Source organism: Grammomys surdaster, unplaced genomic scaffold, assembly GCF_004785775.1.
Source record: "Grammomys surdaster isolate TR1022 unplaced genomic scaffold, NIH_TR_1.0 265, whole genome shotgun sequence".
In the NCBI taxonomy this organism is placed as follows: domain Eukaryota; kingdom Metazoa; phylum Chordata; class Mammalia; order Rodentia; family Muridae; genus Grammomys; species Grammomys surdaster.
This window is the reverse complement of record NW_021604706.1, coordinates 284,147-297,660: the sequence shown is the minus strand read 5'-3', so window position 1 is coordinate 297,660 and position 13,514 is coordinate 284,147. Positions and strand designations below refer to the sequence as shown.

General features: G+C 39.9%; 1 protein-coding gene across 7 annotated transcripts in view; it reads right to left on the bottom strand.

Annotated features, from left to right (window-relative positions):
• Window positions 1–12,740, bottom strand: part of Kdm6a (lysine demethylase 6A) — a 128,498-nt gene extending 115,758 nt beyond the window's left edge. For 5 of the 7 annotated variants that reach the window (XM_028776115.1, XM_028776119.1, XM_028776114.1 and 2 more), the window contains exons 1-2: window positions 12,158–12,687; window positions 11,883–11,946 (exon numbers count right to left, since the gene is read on the bottom strand). In XM_028776115.1, the coding sequence (XP_028631948.1) occupies window positions 11,883–11,946; window positions 12,158–12,312 (219 nt within the window). In that variant the 5' untranslated portion in view covers window positions 12,313–12,687. Of the gene's footprint in view, window positions 1–11,882; window positions 11,947–12,157 lie in introns of all 7 variants that reach the window. The other 2 variants (XM_028776118.1, XM_028776120.1) reach the window with 1 other exon arrangement.
• Between the last annotated feature and the right edge of the window lie 774 nt (window positions 12,741–13,514).

The following is a 13,514-nucleotide window of genomic DNA, read 5'->3' as shown; positions in this document are numbered from 1 at the left end:
CCACCAATTGGGTTGGATTGGGTGGGGGTTTTTTTTTTTTGAGGCTTTCCTGGTGTAAATTGTGTTTTTCAGCAAACCCAGAAAAATATACAAAAACATTTTAAAAAAAAAAAAAAAAAAAAAAAAAAAAAACACAAAACAAAACATATACACTATGATCTCAAATACATAGGAAGAAAGTACAACATAATTATGCTCATGTTTGTGCTTGAAATACTATGAAAGATTACGTAGCAAACCTTTTAGTAGCTGCCTTGGGAAACAGTAACTAAATTTTGAGAGATAACTTAGAAAAGAGATTTTTCTTTTTAGTAATATTCTTTCTGTAACTTTTCAGTGTTGAACTATGTCCAAATATATTTATTCAAAAAAGTACATGAAGACAGATACCTGACTATCAAAGACAGAACAGTGGCTGCAAAGAACATGGTAGCAGAGGCCACGTATAAGTAGATTTGAGATCTAAAATGTAGGATGACAAGGTCTGGTAATTGTTAGGGCTTAATATGTTAAAAGAAGAGGTGCTGGTGAATATTCCAAGATTTCTGGGATGACAGGTGTGTGGTATGTGACATTTACGAAGAAAGTTAAAAGGCATGTCCTCAAAACGCATGTCAGGTAGACAGTCAAATGTATATATACAAGTTGGAACCAGGATTGAGGCCTTATCCCAGAGCGTCCATGCAGAGAAAACATATTTGAAGCAGGGAAAAGTAAACAAAAACTCTAAAGTCAAAAGTCTTTTTCAAGAACTTTCAAACCTACCTCCACCTCTCTTCTATCTTTCTTCTATCTCTTCTAGCTAAATCAAAGTCTTAATTTAAATTTAATTGTCTTTCCCTATAACATCTATCTTGTACTGAGCAGCTTCTATGACATGCATACACTATTTTCCCTCGGTAACACAAAACTCTAAAGCCTGGAGGAAATCTATTTCCATTTTACAAATGAAAAAATAGCCTCCAAAAGATGCTTGCCTAAGGATCACAGATCTGATAGATGACAAAGCAGATTTCTACCCAAAACTCCACAGATCACTATTTATCAATTAGTACTTAACACCTAGTGTCCCCCAACACACCAGTAATAATCCCATAAAAACCAACTGCCACTACTAATATCACTTCTCCTGAGGTCATTCAACTTCTATCTACAACAGCTGTGATACACAGTTTAAACTATCTATAATAAATGAGGTCAAAAATTGAAGCACCTTTTGAGAGCTCATGACACTGCAAATATCTTTGTTATTGTATTTAAAGTATTATATTCTCAGTCTGTTGTCTTCTGCCAACACACTATAAAGTAAAAAAGTCAGAAGTAACTGGTTGTCTCCAAAACTGATACAGATCCTCCCAACAATACAACAAATGGTTCACAAATCATTGAAGCAAAAATTTTTCTAGTTCATATCATATTTGAAAACCAAAAATCTAAAACATTTATTTTCACCACTATATAATGAAAATATCATTTCCCTAAATATACAAACTATCTGAACAAAAGCAACTAAGACCCAAGTTCTTAGAGAAAATTATTCCTGTCATGTGCTATATAATATTCTAACACATAAAATTCTGTATCACAATATCAAAATTCAAATCCACATAAATTTAGCTACTTATCTGTTTTCTACTCATTTTCCAAGCAATTTATCCTCAATTTTCAAACAGCAAAGAAAGGTAGGAGGAGACACACAAGTGTTCTCTGACATTTAAATAAATAAATAAATAAATAAATAAATAAATAAACCCTACTTCAAAAAACCAAAAACATAAAAAGTAAAAAAATAAATTTAAAGAGAAAACATTACACACAATGATGTCACGAATTTTGCAGACTTGCCTGAAAATAATAGGAGGAATAAGATACACATGAAACAAGACTGGCCATGGACTGAAGACTGTTGAAGTAGGTGACAGATAAGGGTCACTTAGCTGATTGGTTGATCTTCTCTTTGAATATTCTGGAAAATTTCCCCCAAAACTTACTTTTTTCCTAAAAACAGGATCTAATGCTAATAAATCAAGACTAAAAATGGCCCTCTGAAACAATTTCTTCCATTGTTCTAACTAGAAATTGTCTATGGAAATAGACAATCTTATATACTATTCTTAATCATAACGAAAGCGCTGGGCGGTGGTGGCACACGCCTTGAATCCCAGCACTTGGGAGGCAGAGGCAGGTGGATTTTTGAGTTTGAGGGCAGCCTGGTCTACAGAGTGAGTTCCAGGACAGTCAAGGCTACACAGAGAAACTCTGTCTCGGAAAACCTTAAAAAAAAAAAAAAAGTAAAAACAGACTTGTAGGAAAAAACTGGCAAATGGCCCCTAAAAACTGACTTAGAAACCTAAAACTGGCTCAACAGGGGATCAATCTCATCCTTCTGGGTTACAGTTCCTAAATTAGGTTACTATCAGCCTGTGCCACATCAGTCACAAAAGTAAAATCAGCAATGAAACATCCTAAAAGGGGGAAAACAGGAGTACTTGAAAGAAAAATAGTAGGACACAGGTACTATGAAGGCAGAAAGGGGTGGGGGGGAAGGCAGGAGAGACCTGGGGTGGAGTGGGACACAGAGAGGGAGGGAAGAGGAATAAATAACATTAAGAACTTCTGAAAATTTAACATCTATGTATATATACAAACATATACAAAGAGTTTAATAGAAGTTACATTGATTAGGGTGGCAATGTGCCCCACCCACAATAGCCATGGACTACCTAACAGAAACCTCAGTTCCAGGCACTCCTTCAGAGCTGTAGTTCAGGGGAGTTCAAGAGACATACCAGCTAATCCTACCCCCAATGCCACAAAAACAAAAAATATAAGCTACTGTCCTTGGTTGCTTCCCTGAATTTGCAGCTAAGATAGATACTACTTGAAGAAATTACACACTTTAGACAAAAAAACTAGGAGGAATTAAGCTGGAAATGACCTGGAAGCCTCCTCTCTGGAGACTAATTCTCACAGTACTAGAAAGTACTAGCAAGCTTCCAAGGAAGGAGCAAAACAACCAATAATTCTACACAGCTGTGACATCTATAATCCACAACAATGATCAGCATGAGAAGAGATCCCTAAAGGTACAAGAGTAGCACTTGTATCTTGGTCAACAGCTGTCTAATTGGACTTAAGGCCTGCTCAACAGGAGGGAAATCATGCCTTATATTAGAAACCTACCCGTACCTAGAGACACTGTGGACTCTAAAAGAGAATCTATTATTGCCACTGTCTTAAACTATTGTTATCTCTAACAATATTCTAAATACCTATCCTTAAACTCACAGATTAAGTGTAGCTCTCACCATCATCAAAGATGGATCTTTTTGCAACAGAGACTATTGTAAAATATCTCAACTGATTGAAGAGAACTGACTGTGGGTACCTAGTTCCAATGGATGCAATCCACAACACAAGTCTTACACTTAAGGCTCAGAGAATACAGAGAAAGAGGAGACAGAAAGATTGATTCTAAGAGCCAACTGACCAAGATGTCTGCTGCATAGTGTCTTCTATATTTGATAGAGAAGTTTCAACCACGAAATATCAAAAATATGGCTGCCTAAACAAGATCAGCATAATGAAAACAGTAGGTCATGTGCCAACCTAGATGGGGAAATTTTGAAAGGCCCTAGCCCTAAGATGAAAAGCAGACAACAGTTGCTGAGAAAGGAAGAATCACTCTTCCCCAGGAATGAGATCCCTGAAAGATTCTCTAATCCATGAATACATAAACATATAAGCAATACTAGATTATTAACTCAGCAGATTGTATTTTTAAATTTATATAATGTAGATATACAATAATTAAAGATAAAAGGCAAGGAAACTGAAACGAGGGAAGAAGAACATGAGAAAAGTTTAACAGGAGAGGAAATGTCATTACAATACTCAGGTATAAAATCCTAAAAACAAAGACAAATAAATAAAACATGCTAATAAAGAAAATAAAAAACAAGTTCAGTGACTATCACAAAGCTACCTAAACTGCAAAATAACAGCACTTTCTGTCTATACGTAATTCACTACCATTCCCCCACCAAAAGATCACCAAGTTCAGAAACAGTACAACTATTTGGATACTAAGATGTAATAAAATGCAATAAAGCATTTTAAAATGCTTTTCAACTATAGAAGGTTTAGTCTACACAAGTTTACAGTCATCTTTAGGTTTTTTTTAAAAAAATACAGTAATATTTTCACAATGCTCTAACATTTTTAAATGTCTCTAGTTAAAAAAAAAACAATCAAAGGAATGAAGAGATGGCTCCAGAGGCCCTGAGTTCAATTCCCAGCACCCATGTGGTGATTGATGGCCATCTACAAAGGGATCTGATGCCCTCTTCTGGCATGCCAGTATACATGAAGCACAACACTCATATAAATTAAATTAAAAAATAAATAAATCTTTAGATAGATAGATAGATAGATAGATAGATAGATAGATAGATAGATAGATAAAAATTAAAAGGGAAAAAACAGCCCTTGGGAAGCTTTAGCAAATAGATCCTGTTCAATCAAGGTCAGCCTAAGCTAAATAGCAAACTTCATTCAAAAGGACAAGACAGGCTGAAGATATGGCTCAGCAGTTAAAAGTACTTGTTCCTTTTGCAGAAAACCCCAGTTCAGTTCCTTATACTTATATAGTGAGAAACAATCACTAGTTCTGGAGGATTCAATGCCCTCTTTTGGCCTTCCAGGACACTGTACATGTGTAGTATACAAACACACATGTAGGCAAAACACCCTTATACACAAAATCAAAACAAGTGTAATTTCTTTCAAATAAAAAAAGAACCTGGAAAAATGGCTCAGTGGTTAAAAGAGTTATCATATGGCTCTTAAAGAGAAACCGGTCCAGTTTCTAGTGCCTACATCAGGCAATTCACAACTACCTAAACTCCAGCTCCAGGAGATCAAATACCCTCTTGTGGCGTTTAGGGGCACTGCATGCATGTGCACAAACCTGTACACAGACACACATATACACATAATTAAAAATAAAAAAAAAGGTACTAGAGATGGCTCACTCAGTCATGAAGAACACTTGTTGCTCTTACAGAGAACCCACTCCACTTCCTAACACCCACATGGCAGATCACAACCAGCTGTTAACTGCAATTCCAAGGAATCCAATGTCTTCTGACCTCTGCAGACACTTCTGTGTACACAACATACACTCATACACATAAAATAAAAATTTAAACTTAAAAAATAAATAATTTTTCTCAAAGTGCGAAGGGCTTAAGAGCTGGCTCAATGGTTGAGAGCATGTGTTATTCTTCCAGGGGACCTAAGTTTAAGTCCCAACACCCACACAGCAGCTCACAACCATCTGTAACTCCAGTCCCAGGGGATCCAATGTCCTATTCTGACCTCTAATAAGACCAGGAACATACATGATACACAAATGCAGGCAAAGTTCTCATCACTTTTGTGTACACAACAGAAAAGAACTTTATAAAGTAGAAAGTTGTGTTGTGCACTCCAAAATAGTGATTCTTAAACTACTTTGTGAGAAACCTTACAAAACTGTCAAGAATCTTTTAAGCTTGTTAGGCAAACTCATTTAAGAACCCATAGAAAAGTGTGTGGTACTACAAAGATCACTAGGTATAGATCATCCTTTAAAGATCTGAAAAAGCTAAAACTTGATTTTTAGATTATTTTCCTAAAACAAATTAAAAGGAAACTTGTTGTTATCTAAACTGAGAAACAGTATCTAAGAAAGAATTCCTATCCTTTTAAGAGCCTTGTAATCTGTTAAACTGACCTTTATCACAAATATTCAGAGTACCAAACACTTTGTTTCTGCCAGTTATCCTTATACTAATCCTAACCCACTTAAGGAGCTTTCAAGTTTAACAAAATGATACCTATATTACCTTGATGTTTCCTATACTGACCAGTTGAGCTTCATGTGCATTCAAATATTACTGTCATAACTGACAAACCAATATAGAAAGCTTATGCAATTATATACCAAGTTTCAGTATGAATACATGACTGTCGATTATGCATTCATTAAATAAATGCCATTAATTAAACAGTCTGCAAATAATTACAGGTAGGCTGTTAATAGCCCAACCATCACTTCAATTCTTGGACAATGTAGTGGATAGCTTTTTACCATAAATTAGCTCTCTGGATACCACATTTTAAAGATATTAATAATGCACAGTATTATCAGTCATTAACATCAATTTCAAAGAAATTGATGAGTTTCAAAGCAAGAATGAACAAAAACCTTTTCAAGTATGCAGAATATTGGTAATCTATAAACAAAACTAAATGTTGCACTATCTAAGTGAGAAAAAGATAATTAACTTTACATCCTGCCAAACAATAAAACTTAAGCATGTGACTCCCATCATTCTATTCAAGTCACAGAAATTTACCTCTGAACTAGTTTTTAAAAACCTAAACCACAGCTGGGCGGTGGTGGCGCACGCCTTTAATCTCAGCACTTGGGAGGCAGAGGCAGGCGGATTTCTGACTTCGAGAGTTCGAGGCTAGCCTGGTCTTCAGAGTGAGAGCCAGGGCTACACAGAGAAACCCTGTCTTGAAAAACCAAAACAAAAAACAAAAAACCTAAAACCACATAAAGAGAGTCAATGTTGTTTTGTTTTTGTTTGTTTTTGGTTTTTCAAGACACGGTTTCTCTGTGTAGCCCTGGCTGTCCTGGAACTCACTCTGTAGACCAGGCTGGCCTCGAACTCAGAAATTCACCTGCCTCTGCCTCCCAAGTGCTGGGATCACAGGCATGTGCCACCACTGCCCAGCCAATGTTGCCTTTTGTAACAGAATCTACAGAAAACCTATTCAATGAAAAGAAAACAGGAAACTTAAAATTACCCATCATAATGGCTTACTCTGAGGTTGAATCAGAAAGATCAACTACCAGCCACCTGGGACTAGATAAAGTAAGACCCTGTTCAAACAAACAAAACAAGTGCCTACATATGTATTGCTGCAGCTTTATTATGTGACAGACATATGAACATGTTCTGTAATCTCTTTTACAAGGAACATATCTAATTTTTTTAGCAAGCAACGTATTAACTGCATAAAATTTTCTCCAAGCAATTGTGACTATAATTGTTTATAAGATAACTTTCCAAACTAAGAAACACATTTTTTAAAAAATCCATCAAATAAAAATCTAATTTTCAAGCACAAGGCATATGTATTTATTTAGCATATGTGTGGGCGTTGGGGGTGGGAGAGGTGAGGGAGTTAGTTGTTGAAGGGATCAAAACTCAAGTCCCCAGGCTTGTCTCCAAGTGCCTTTTCTTGATGAGTCATCTTGCCAGTCCTCAGGCTACTATTTCTATAGCTCCTTTTTCCAACCAAAACACTAAAGTTCTTTAGCACTGAAAATGGGGATCCTCTTTAAGTCCTTACAAACAGCACACATTCGTTTTCACACATCACCAATGAACCAAATATTGTAACACAAACAAGCCATGTCTAAAAATGACCTAATGATGTCCTTATATATGCAAAAGCAAGTTTAGGAAAAGAAGTGCTTCGGTGGAGCTTAAGCTACTTTCATCATGCTCCCTCAAATCAAAATGCCAAGTATTTCCATAGTATCACTTTAAAAAAAATACATTCTTAATTTTTCAAATAATGAAAAAATTATAATTCCTAAGTATTTTATAAAATTTTTCTATTAAAAGAACTATCAAAAAAAGAAATCCAACCAGAATACTTAAGACAAACTTAACAGTAAGATTATTTAAAACAAACAACTATATGGCCTGGGATGCAACTCAGCCAGTAATCACTTACTGCTAAACCTGACCAACTGGGTTCAATCTCTGTGACATAGGGGAAGGCAAGAACAAGGAGTTCTCTTACTCTCCACTGACGCTTGCTAGTATGTCTGCTCTTGCCTGCTCGATTGCTTGCTCTTGCTTGTAAATTCATTCATATGCTCGCTCTCTCGCTAGCTCTCTCTCCACCCCACCTCCCTCACACACACAAAATGTGCCAACAAAAAAAAAACTATGTATTTCATCTTAAAAATTTATCTTTAATTGTGCATTTCTGTGTGTGTGTGTGCCTATGTGCAGATAGATATGTGCAGATAGCCAGAGAGGCCAGAAATAGATCAGCACCTCGAAGCTAGAGTGCTAACAAAGCTGTTGTATGCCTCCCAGTGTTGGTGCTGGAAACCAAACTCTGGTCCTCTACAAGATCAGTACTGGCTCTTAACTGCTGAGCCATCTCTCTAGCTCCACAGCTATGTATTTCAATGATATATTACCTTCCCTTCACACAGAGACAAGATACCCCAGATTGACAGAGAAACTTTCCTCAGGCCTCTACCATATTATTACTCTAATGATACTACATAGTACTCTCTTATTTATACTTTTTTACCTTCCTTCTCTCTATATACTCCTAATTCAAATCCTTACCTAATTAAAAAATATACCCCCAAAAGTTTTCAAATTTGTACTAAGTAATTATCATAGTTAATTTCTACTAAAAAAAGGTTTCACTTAATTCTCAGCAATTCCAATGTAATTACGAAAACAAAAATAATGAAATGGAGAGATGGCTAAGAGAACTAGCTGCTCTTCTAGAGAATGCTCTTCTAGAGAAATGGAGAGATGGCTAAGAGAACTGGCTGCTCTTTAGAGAATTCAGGTTCAATTCCAAGCACCCACAAGGACAATTCACAACTGGCTGTAACTCCAGTTCTAAGGGATCAGATCAGAAGCTCTTGTGGTTTCCTCAGTCACCACTCAAGTGGTACACAGACATACACCCAGGCAAAATACCCATAGACATAAAATAAGTAATAGTAATAATAATAAAAAAAAATACGGGTTGGCATTAAAGAGAAAACTGTTAAAGATCATGCTATATTACAAGAATTCTAAAGCAAGCTCTAGTTCCTTTACAGCCTTATTTAAGGTATTACTACAATACTGTATTACTATTTCCTTGAAATTCAAAACACCATACTATATATCGAGTGACAATCCTGCAAGCAAACCTTTCAATGACTCTTACATAATGGAACCTTAAAGTATGCAGAGTCCAGAAAAAAAAAAACCATCTGAAATACAGCAGCCTCGCACACGTTAAGGGACAAATAAAAAAATACCTATGGAATGGTTTTAGTTTTCCAAAACGTTAGACTTGTTTACAAATGTGCACTTTAAAACTTTAAAGACAGAGTAAAACACAAGGGGAAGAAATTTTTCTCAAGACAAGTAGGAGTGACTAAATTTCTGCAAGAGAGGTGAAATATGTTTTGACACAGACTAAATTTTTCTGGGAATAACAGAACAAAATTCATAACTAAAAAAGGAATCCTAGAAATTATTCTATTCTATTCTGTGTTCAGTAAAACTCCCTGAACAAATCCACTATACCATAGAGAAAAGTCAATACTTTTTTTAAAAGAGTTACATAGGAAATAATTCTGAAAGCAATATAACATTCCACTCCCCAAACTTCATATCCACACATACTGATTTTCAGGACAGTTAGAGGATGGATAAAACTTAATAATTTACCACTTCATTCCAAGGACTATATAATTCAGTCATTCTATTCAGAATTCAATTCAAACAGAAGATGTAAGGTTTTATTTTATCAAGCATAAATTTATATTACACATTTTACTGTAATGTTCAGGCTAATAAGGACATAATCAAGATCCATGTAGATGTTCAAAGTACAGAATATAAAATGTTTTAGCATTAAAGCTGTTGCGCTCTGATGTACATAGCTAGACCCTAAGGAGCCAGAACTAATGAAGATTTTTTTTTAATCAATATACCACCCGACATTTATAAAGTCCTAATTCTTCCCCCAAACAAAATGAAGCTTCACATTTTTTTCATGTTTAAGATGTAACTGTATTCAAATATAAGAAAAAATAAAATAATGCACATTTAGAAAACTTTGAAAATGCTCAATTTTTAAAATATGAACTCAGTTGATATTAACTGTAGGTTTCACTATTATGATATAATATCCAATGTTAAGCACCACTCACTGTGATTCTGATTACAAGCACTCTAAGATATGAAATTATGAACTAGAACTTTACACATGCACTTAAAACAAATTCCACTTATTTCTTCATCACTATAACCAAAAGGAATAAATTTAGCCTAAGTTTCCAAATGAATAATCCTTGCAAGCAACTTTATTAACCCAATGTAAACTAGCCATGTTTACTCCAAAATAAAACGCTCCTTAAATTCAAACACTATATACATATATCTTTGGAATGACAACTTCACCGTAACCTAATCTTTGTACATAAAATACTTCAAATAGGCTGGAGAAAAATCTTATAAACGGGGGGCCAACAACTATTGATATTTATATAATTCCAGAGCTAGTCACTGAACATTTTTCTATCGATAATTTTAATGAAAGCAAATTCATACCCTCACTCTCAAAGTTCAATTCAAATTTTCTTACCATTCAAAGAAAATGAACCTATTGAAAAAGATTATACTGTTTTGCCTTCTAGTCATTGTCTGCAATCACCAGTTCTTATATTTTGATACTTTAAAATAGAAACATAATTGTGATCACAGATAAAAAACAATCCCGCCAAACCAAAATACATTCAAAAAGTAAGGATCAAAATAATCAACTTTTTAAAAAGCTGTTAAGCGTTAGTCGTCTTTCTTAAACTTCTCAATTGCAACAATAGAGCTAACTGTGTCAAATCAAACCTAGAGATTTCGGCCAAAAAAAAAAAAGTCTAATGAATGCAACATCTATCATACACGCTCCAAGTTTCAGAGTCCCAATGAACAAAAAAGCCTCTTCATATCATTCCAATCACACTTTGGTCAGGAAATATAGACTGAAGCAGACAGACTAAGACTCCAGCCTTTGTTCAATAGCTTACGATGGGTAACTAAATGTGCTACAGGTTGATAAGCTTTTACCAGGCTTATACATGCTATTTCAAAGCTAGAGAAGGGAACAAAAATTCTACACGCAAATAATCTGTGATCATTTTTATTAACTACTAAGCTACATACTCCAAAGGAGAGGCCTATTCTTCTTTGATAGTATTTATTTCCATGTTTACCTCTCCTTCCTCCCCCAAACTGCCCCCCCCTTCACTTTCTCCTCCCACCCTGTCCCGCCATCTTGGGCCGACAGAAGCAGCCATTACTTAACTAAAATGACAGTACCAACAACTTTGCACACAAATAAACAAGAGAATATACCTCGAATCCCCCTAACTTCCCCTGACAGACTCACAGGAAACGAAGCTCCAGAAAACGAACTCATACAACTGTGGTAGATCTATGGCAGAAAGACCCAAAAAGTAAACAAGTCACCTAACTTCAGGTAAAGCACACTCCGATTGAGAGATACACGTCAACAACCCCATGCAAACTCTTTACCGACCTAAAACTACGTGCAACTTCCCCCCTTCAGGGAGCAGAGACAAGAAGTCATCCCGAAATGTTTGGTTAACAGCAGACACAACGAAGAGCCTGCCTAAACAGCCTTAAAAAGCAGGGGAGATAACGAGCGGGGGATTTAAGGGAATCTGCACCCGTTTACGAACTCATGACCCTCCATAGGCACCTTGGAGATCATCCGCCTAGCCCCCAAGGGCGGTAAAATCGGAGGCAAAATGAGCTTGGCCCCAAATGCGCTGCTGCCTCTGTTCTCTGGCTCCAAGAGAAGTAATCTCTCAAGAGAGCAAACGAGGTACCAGGGAGTGGAGGGGAGCGCAGTAGCAGGAAATAGTTTTCCGGAAGCCCCTCGGCCGTCGTTCGAGGCCACAATGAGTGGTGACCCAGCCCCGGGGCCCCGGGCGAGCGCGGCTCTGGCCCGAGAGACCGTGTCCGCGCTCCGGCCCGCGGCTGCCTTACCTTGCCCAGCAGGGCCTTCATCCTGGCGCCATCTTCATGAAACCTCACGAACCCGAAAAGGCGGCTGCGGAGAAAGACACACGCTGCTCGTTAGTGCTCCGGCAACGCCGCCGAGCCGTCCATGCCAAAGCCTGAGGCCCCGGCGTCAGTGGCGCCGAGAGCGCCAAGCCGAGGTGCCCGCCCCACCGCCGCCACTGGCGAGCCGCACTCCGGCCTCCTCCGAGAGCGGCGCCTGTCTGTCCCGAGCCGCCCCGGCTGTTGCCCGCTCCCCGTACCTGTCCAGTCCGCCGAGCGCCTCCCTTTCCTCGGCTGTCAGGCTGGGGGACGCCTCCTCGCTCTCGCCGCTCGCTTTTCCCGCCGCCATTTTCTTTTCCTCATCACCGAAAGCGGCGGCGGCGGCGGTAGCGAGCGACACTCCGCAGGATTTCATGGAAACGCAGCGAATTCACAACTCAAACGCCGACACCCCCCCTCCCCGGGCCGGAGCTTGCAAGGACGCCTCCGATCTCCGCACGGGACCGGCACACCAACTTTATCTCTGCCTCCTCCTCTGCCGCGAGAGGCAGCGGCGAAAAATCCTAACGCGGTAGTGGTGAAGGCAGCAGCAGCAGAGGCTGTGGAGCCACTGGGTCAGGAGCGACGACGGCTCGGCTGTAGGGTCACATCGCGGGGGTGGGAAGGGGGCAGCCACAGGCGGGGACGGCGGGAATGGCCGGAGCGCCGAGAAGCGGGAGCTCTGGTGAGATTCGTAGGAGACACAAACTTCCCCGGCACCAGCACAAAGTTGTTGTAATTGTGTCACACAGCGAACCCCACGCCGCTGCCGTGACCCCCCCTCTCTGCCCGGCCGGCGCAGCCAATCGAAGCAGTCCCCCCACCTCACGTGACCTTTGTTGACTCGCGTCAGTCGTGGCTCCACTCAACTTGCTAGCGGCTTTAGCACCGCCCACCGAGGCCGCTACAGACCCGGGAGCGGGAGGCTCGCTTGTTCTGGTCGGTGGTTGGCTGATGGGCGCGTCTGTCCTGAGTAGGGTTGTCACCGAGTGGGAGCAGCGGGTTAGGTTGTGCTACTTAAATACACGGGCGGAGAATGGAGGGTCCCGGCTGTGTCCCTTCGGGAGCCGTGGTGGGATCGGGAGGGGGAGGGGGAGGGGAGCGCTCGAGCAGGGCGAGGTCCGGCACCGCCCGCGGCGGGCGCCACCGAGGACGCCAAGGACGGCCTCTGGCTACCCGGAAGCCCTAGGGTAGGCCAAGACTGTGATTTCGGTGGTCCGGCCCGCGCTCGCGCACTCCGGGAATATCCAGCCCTAACACGGCCGTACACCAGCTGAGTCGCGGGGAAGGAACACTCGGTCCCAGACCTCTGTCCTCGGAAAAAGGCGCACTCTTTGCCCCTGCTGGAAATAATAACCTCTACGAGGAGTGCGCCTGAGAAGCAGCAGCCTGCCCCATATCCTGCAGCCCGGGCGCCGCCCTAGACAAGGCCGCACCGGCAGTCCGAAGCACCATACCCTCAGTGAAGGGGAAGGGAAAAAGGTCCCCTGACCCCCGCCCAAACACCCCAGGCAGGAAGGAATGAATAGTCGCCTGCGGGGGTCTGGCGCGCTGGCTCCGGCACCCCGCCGCCAAAGG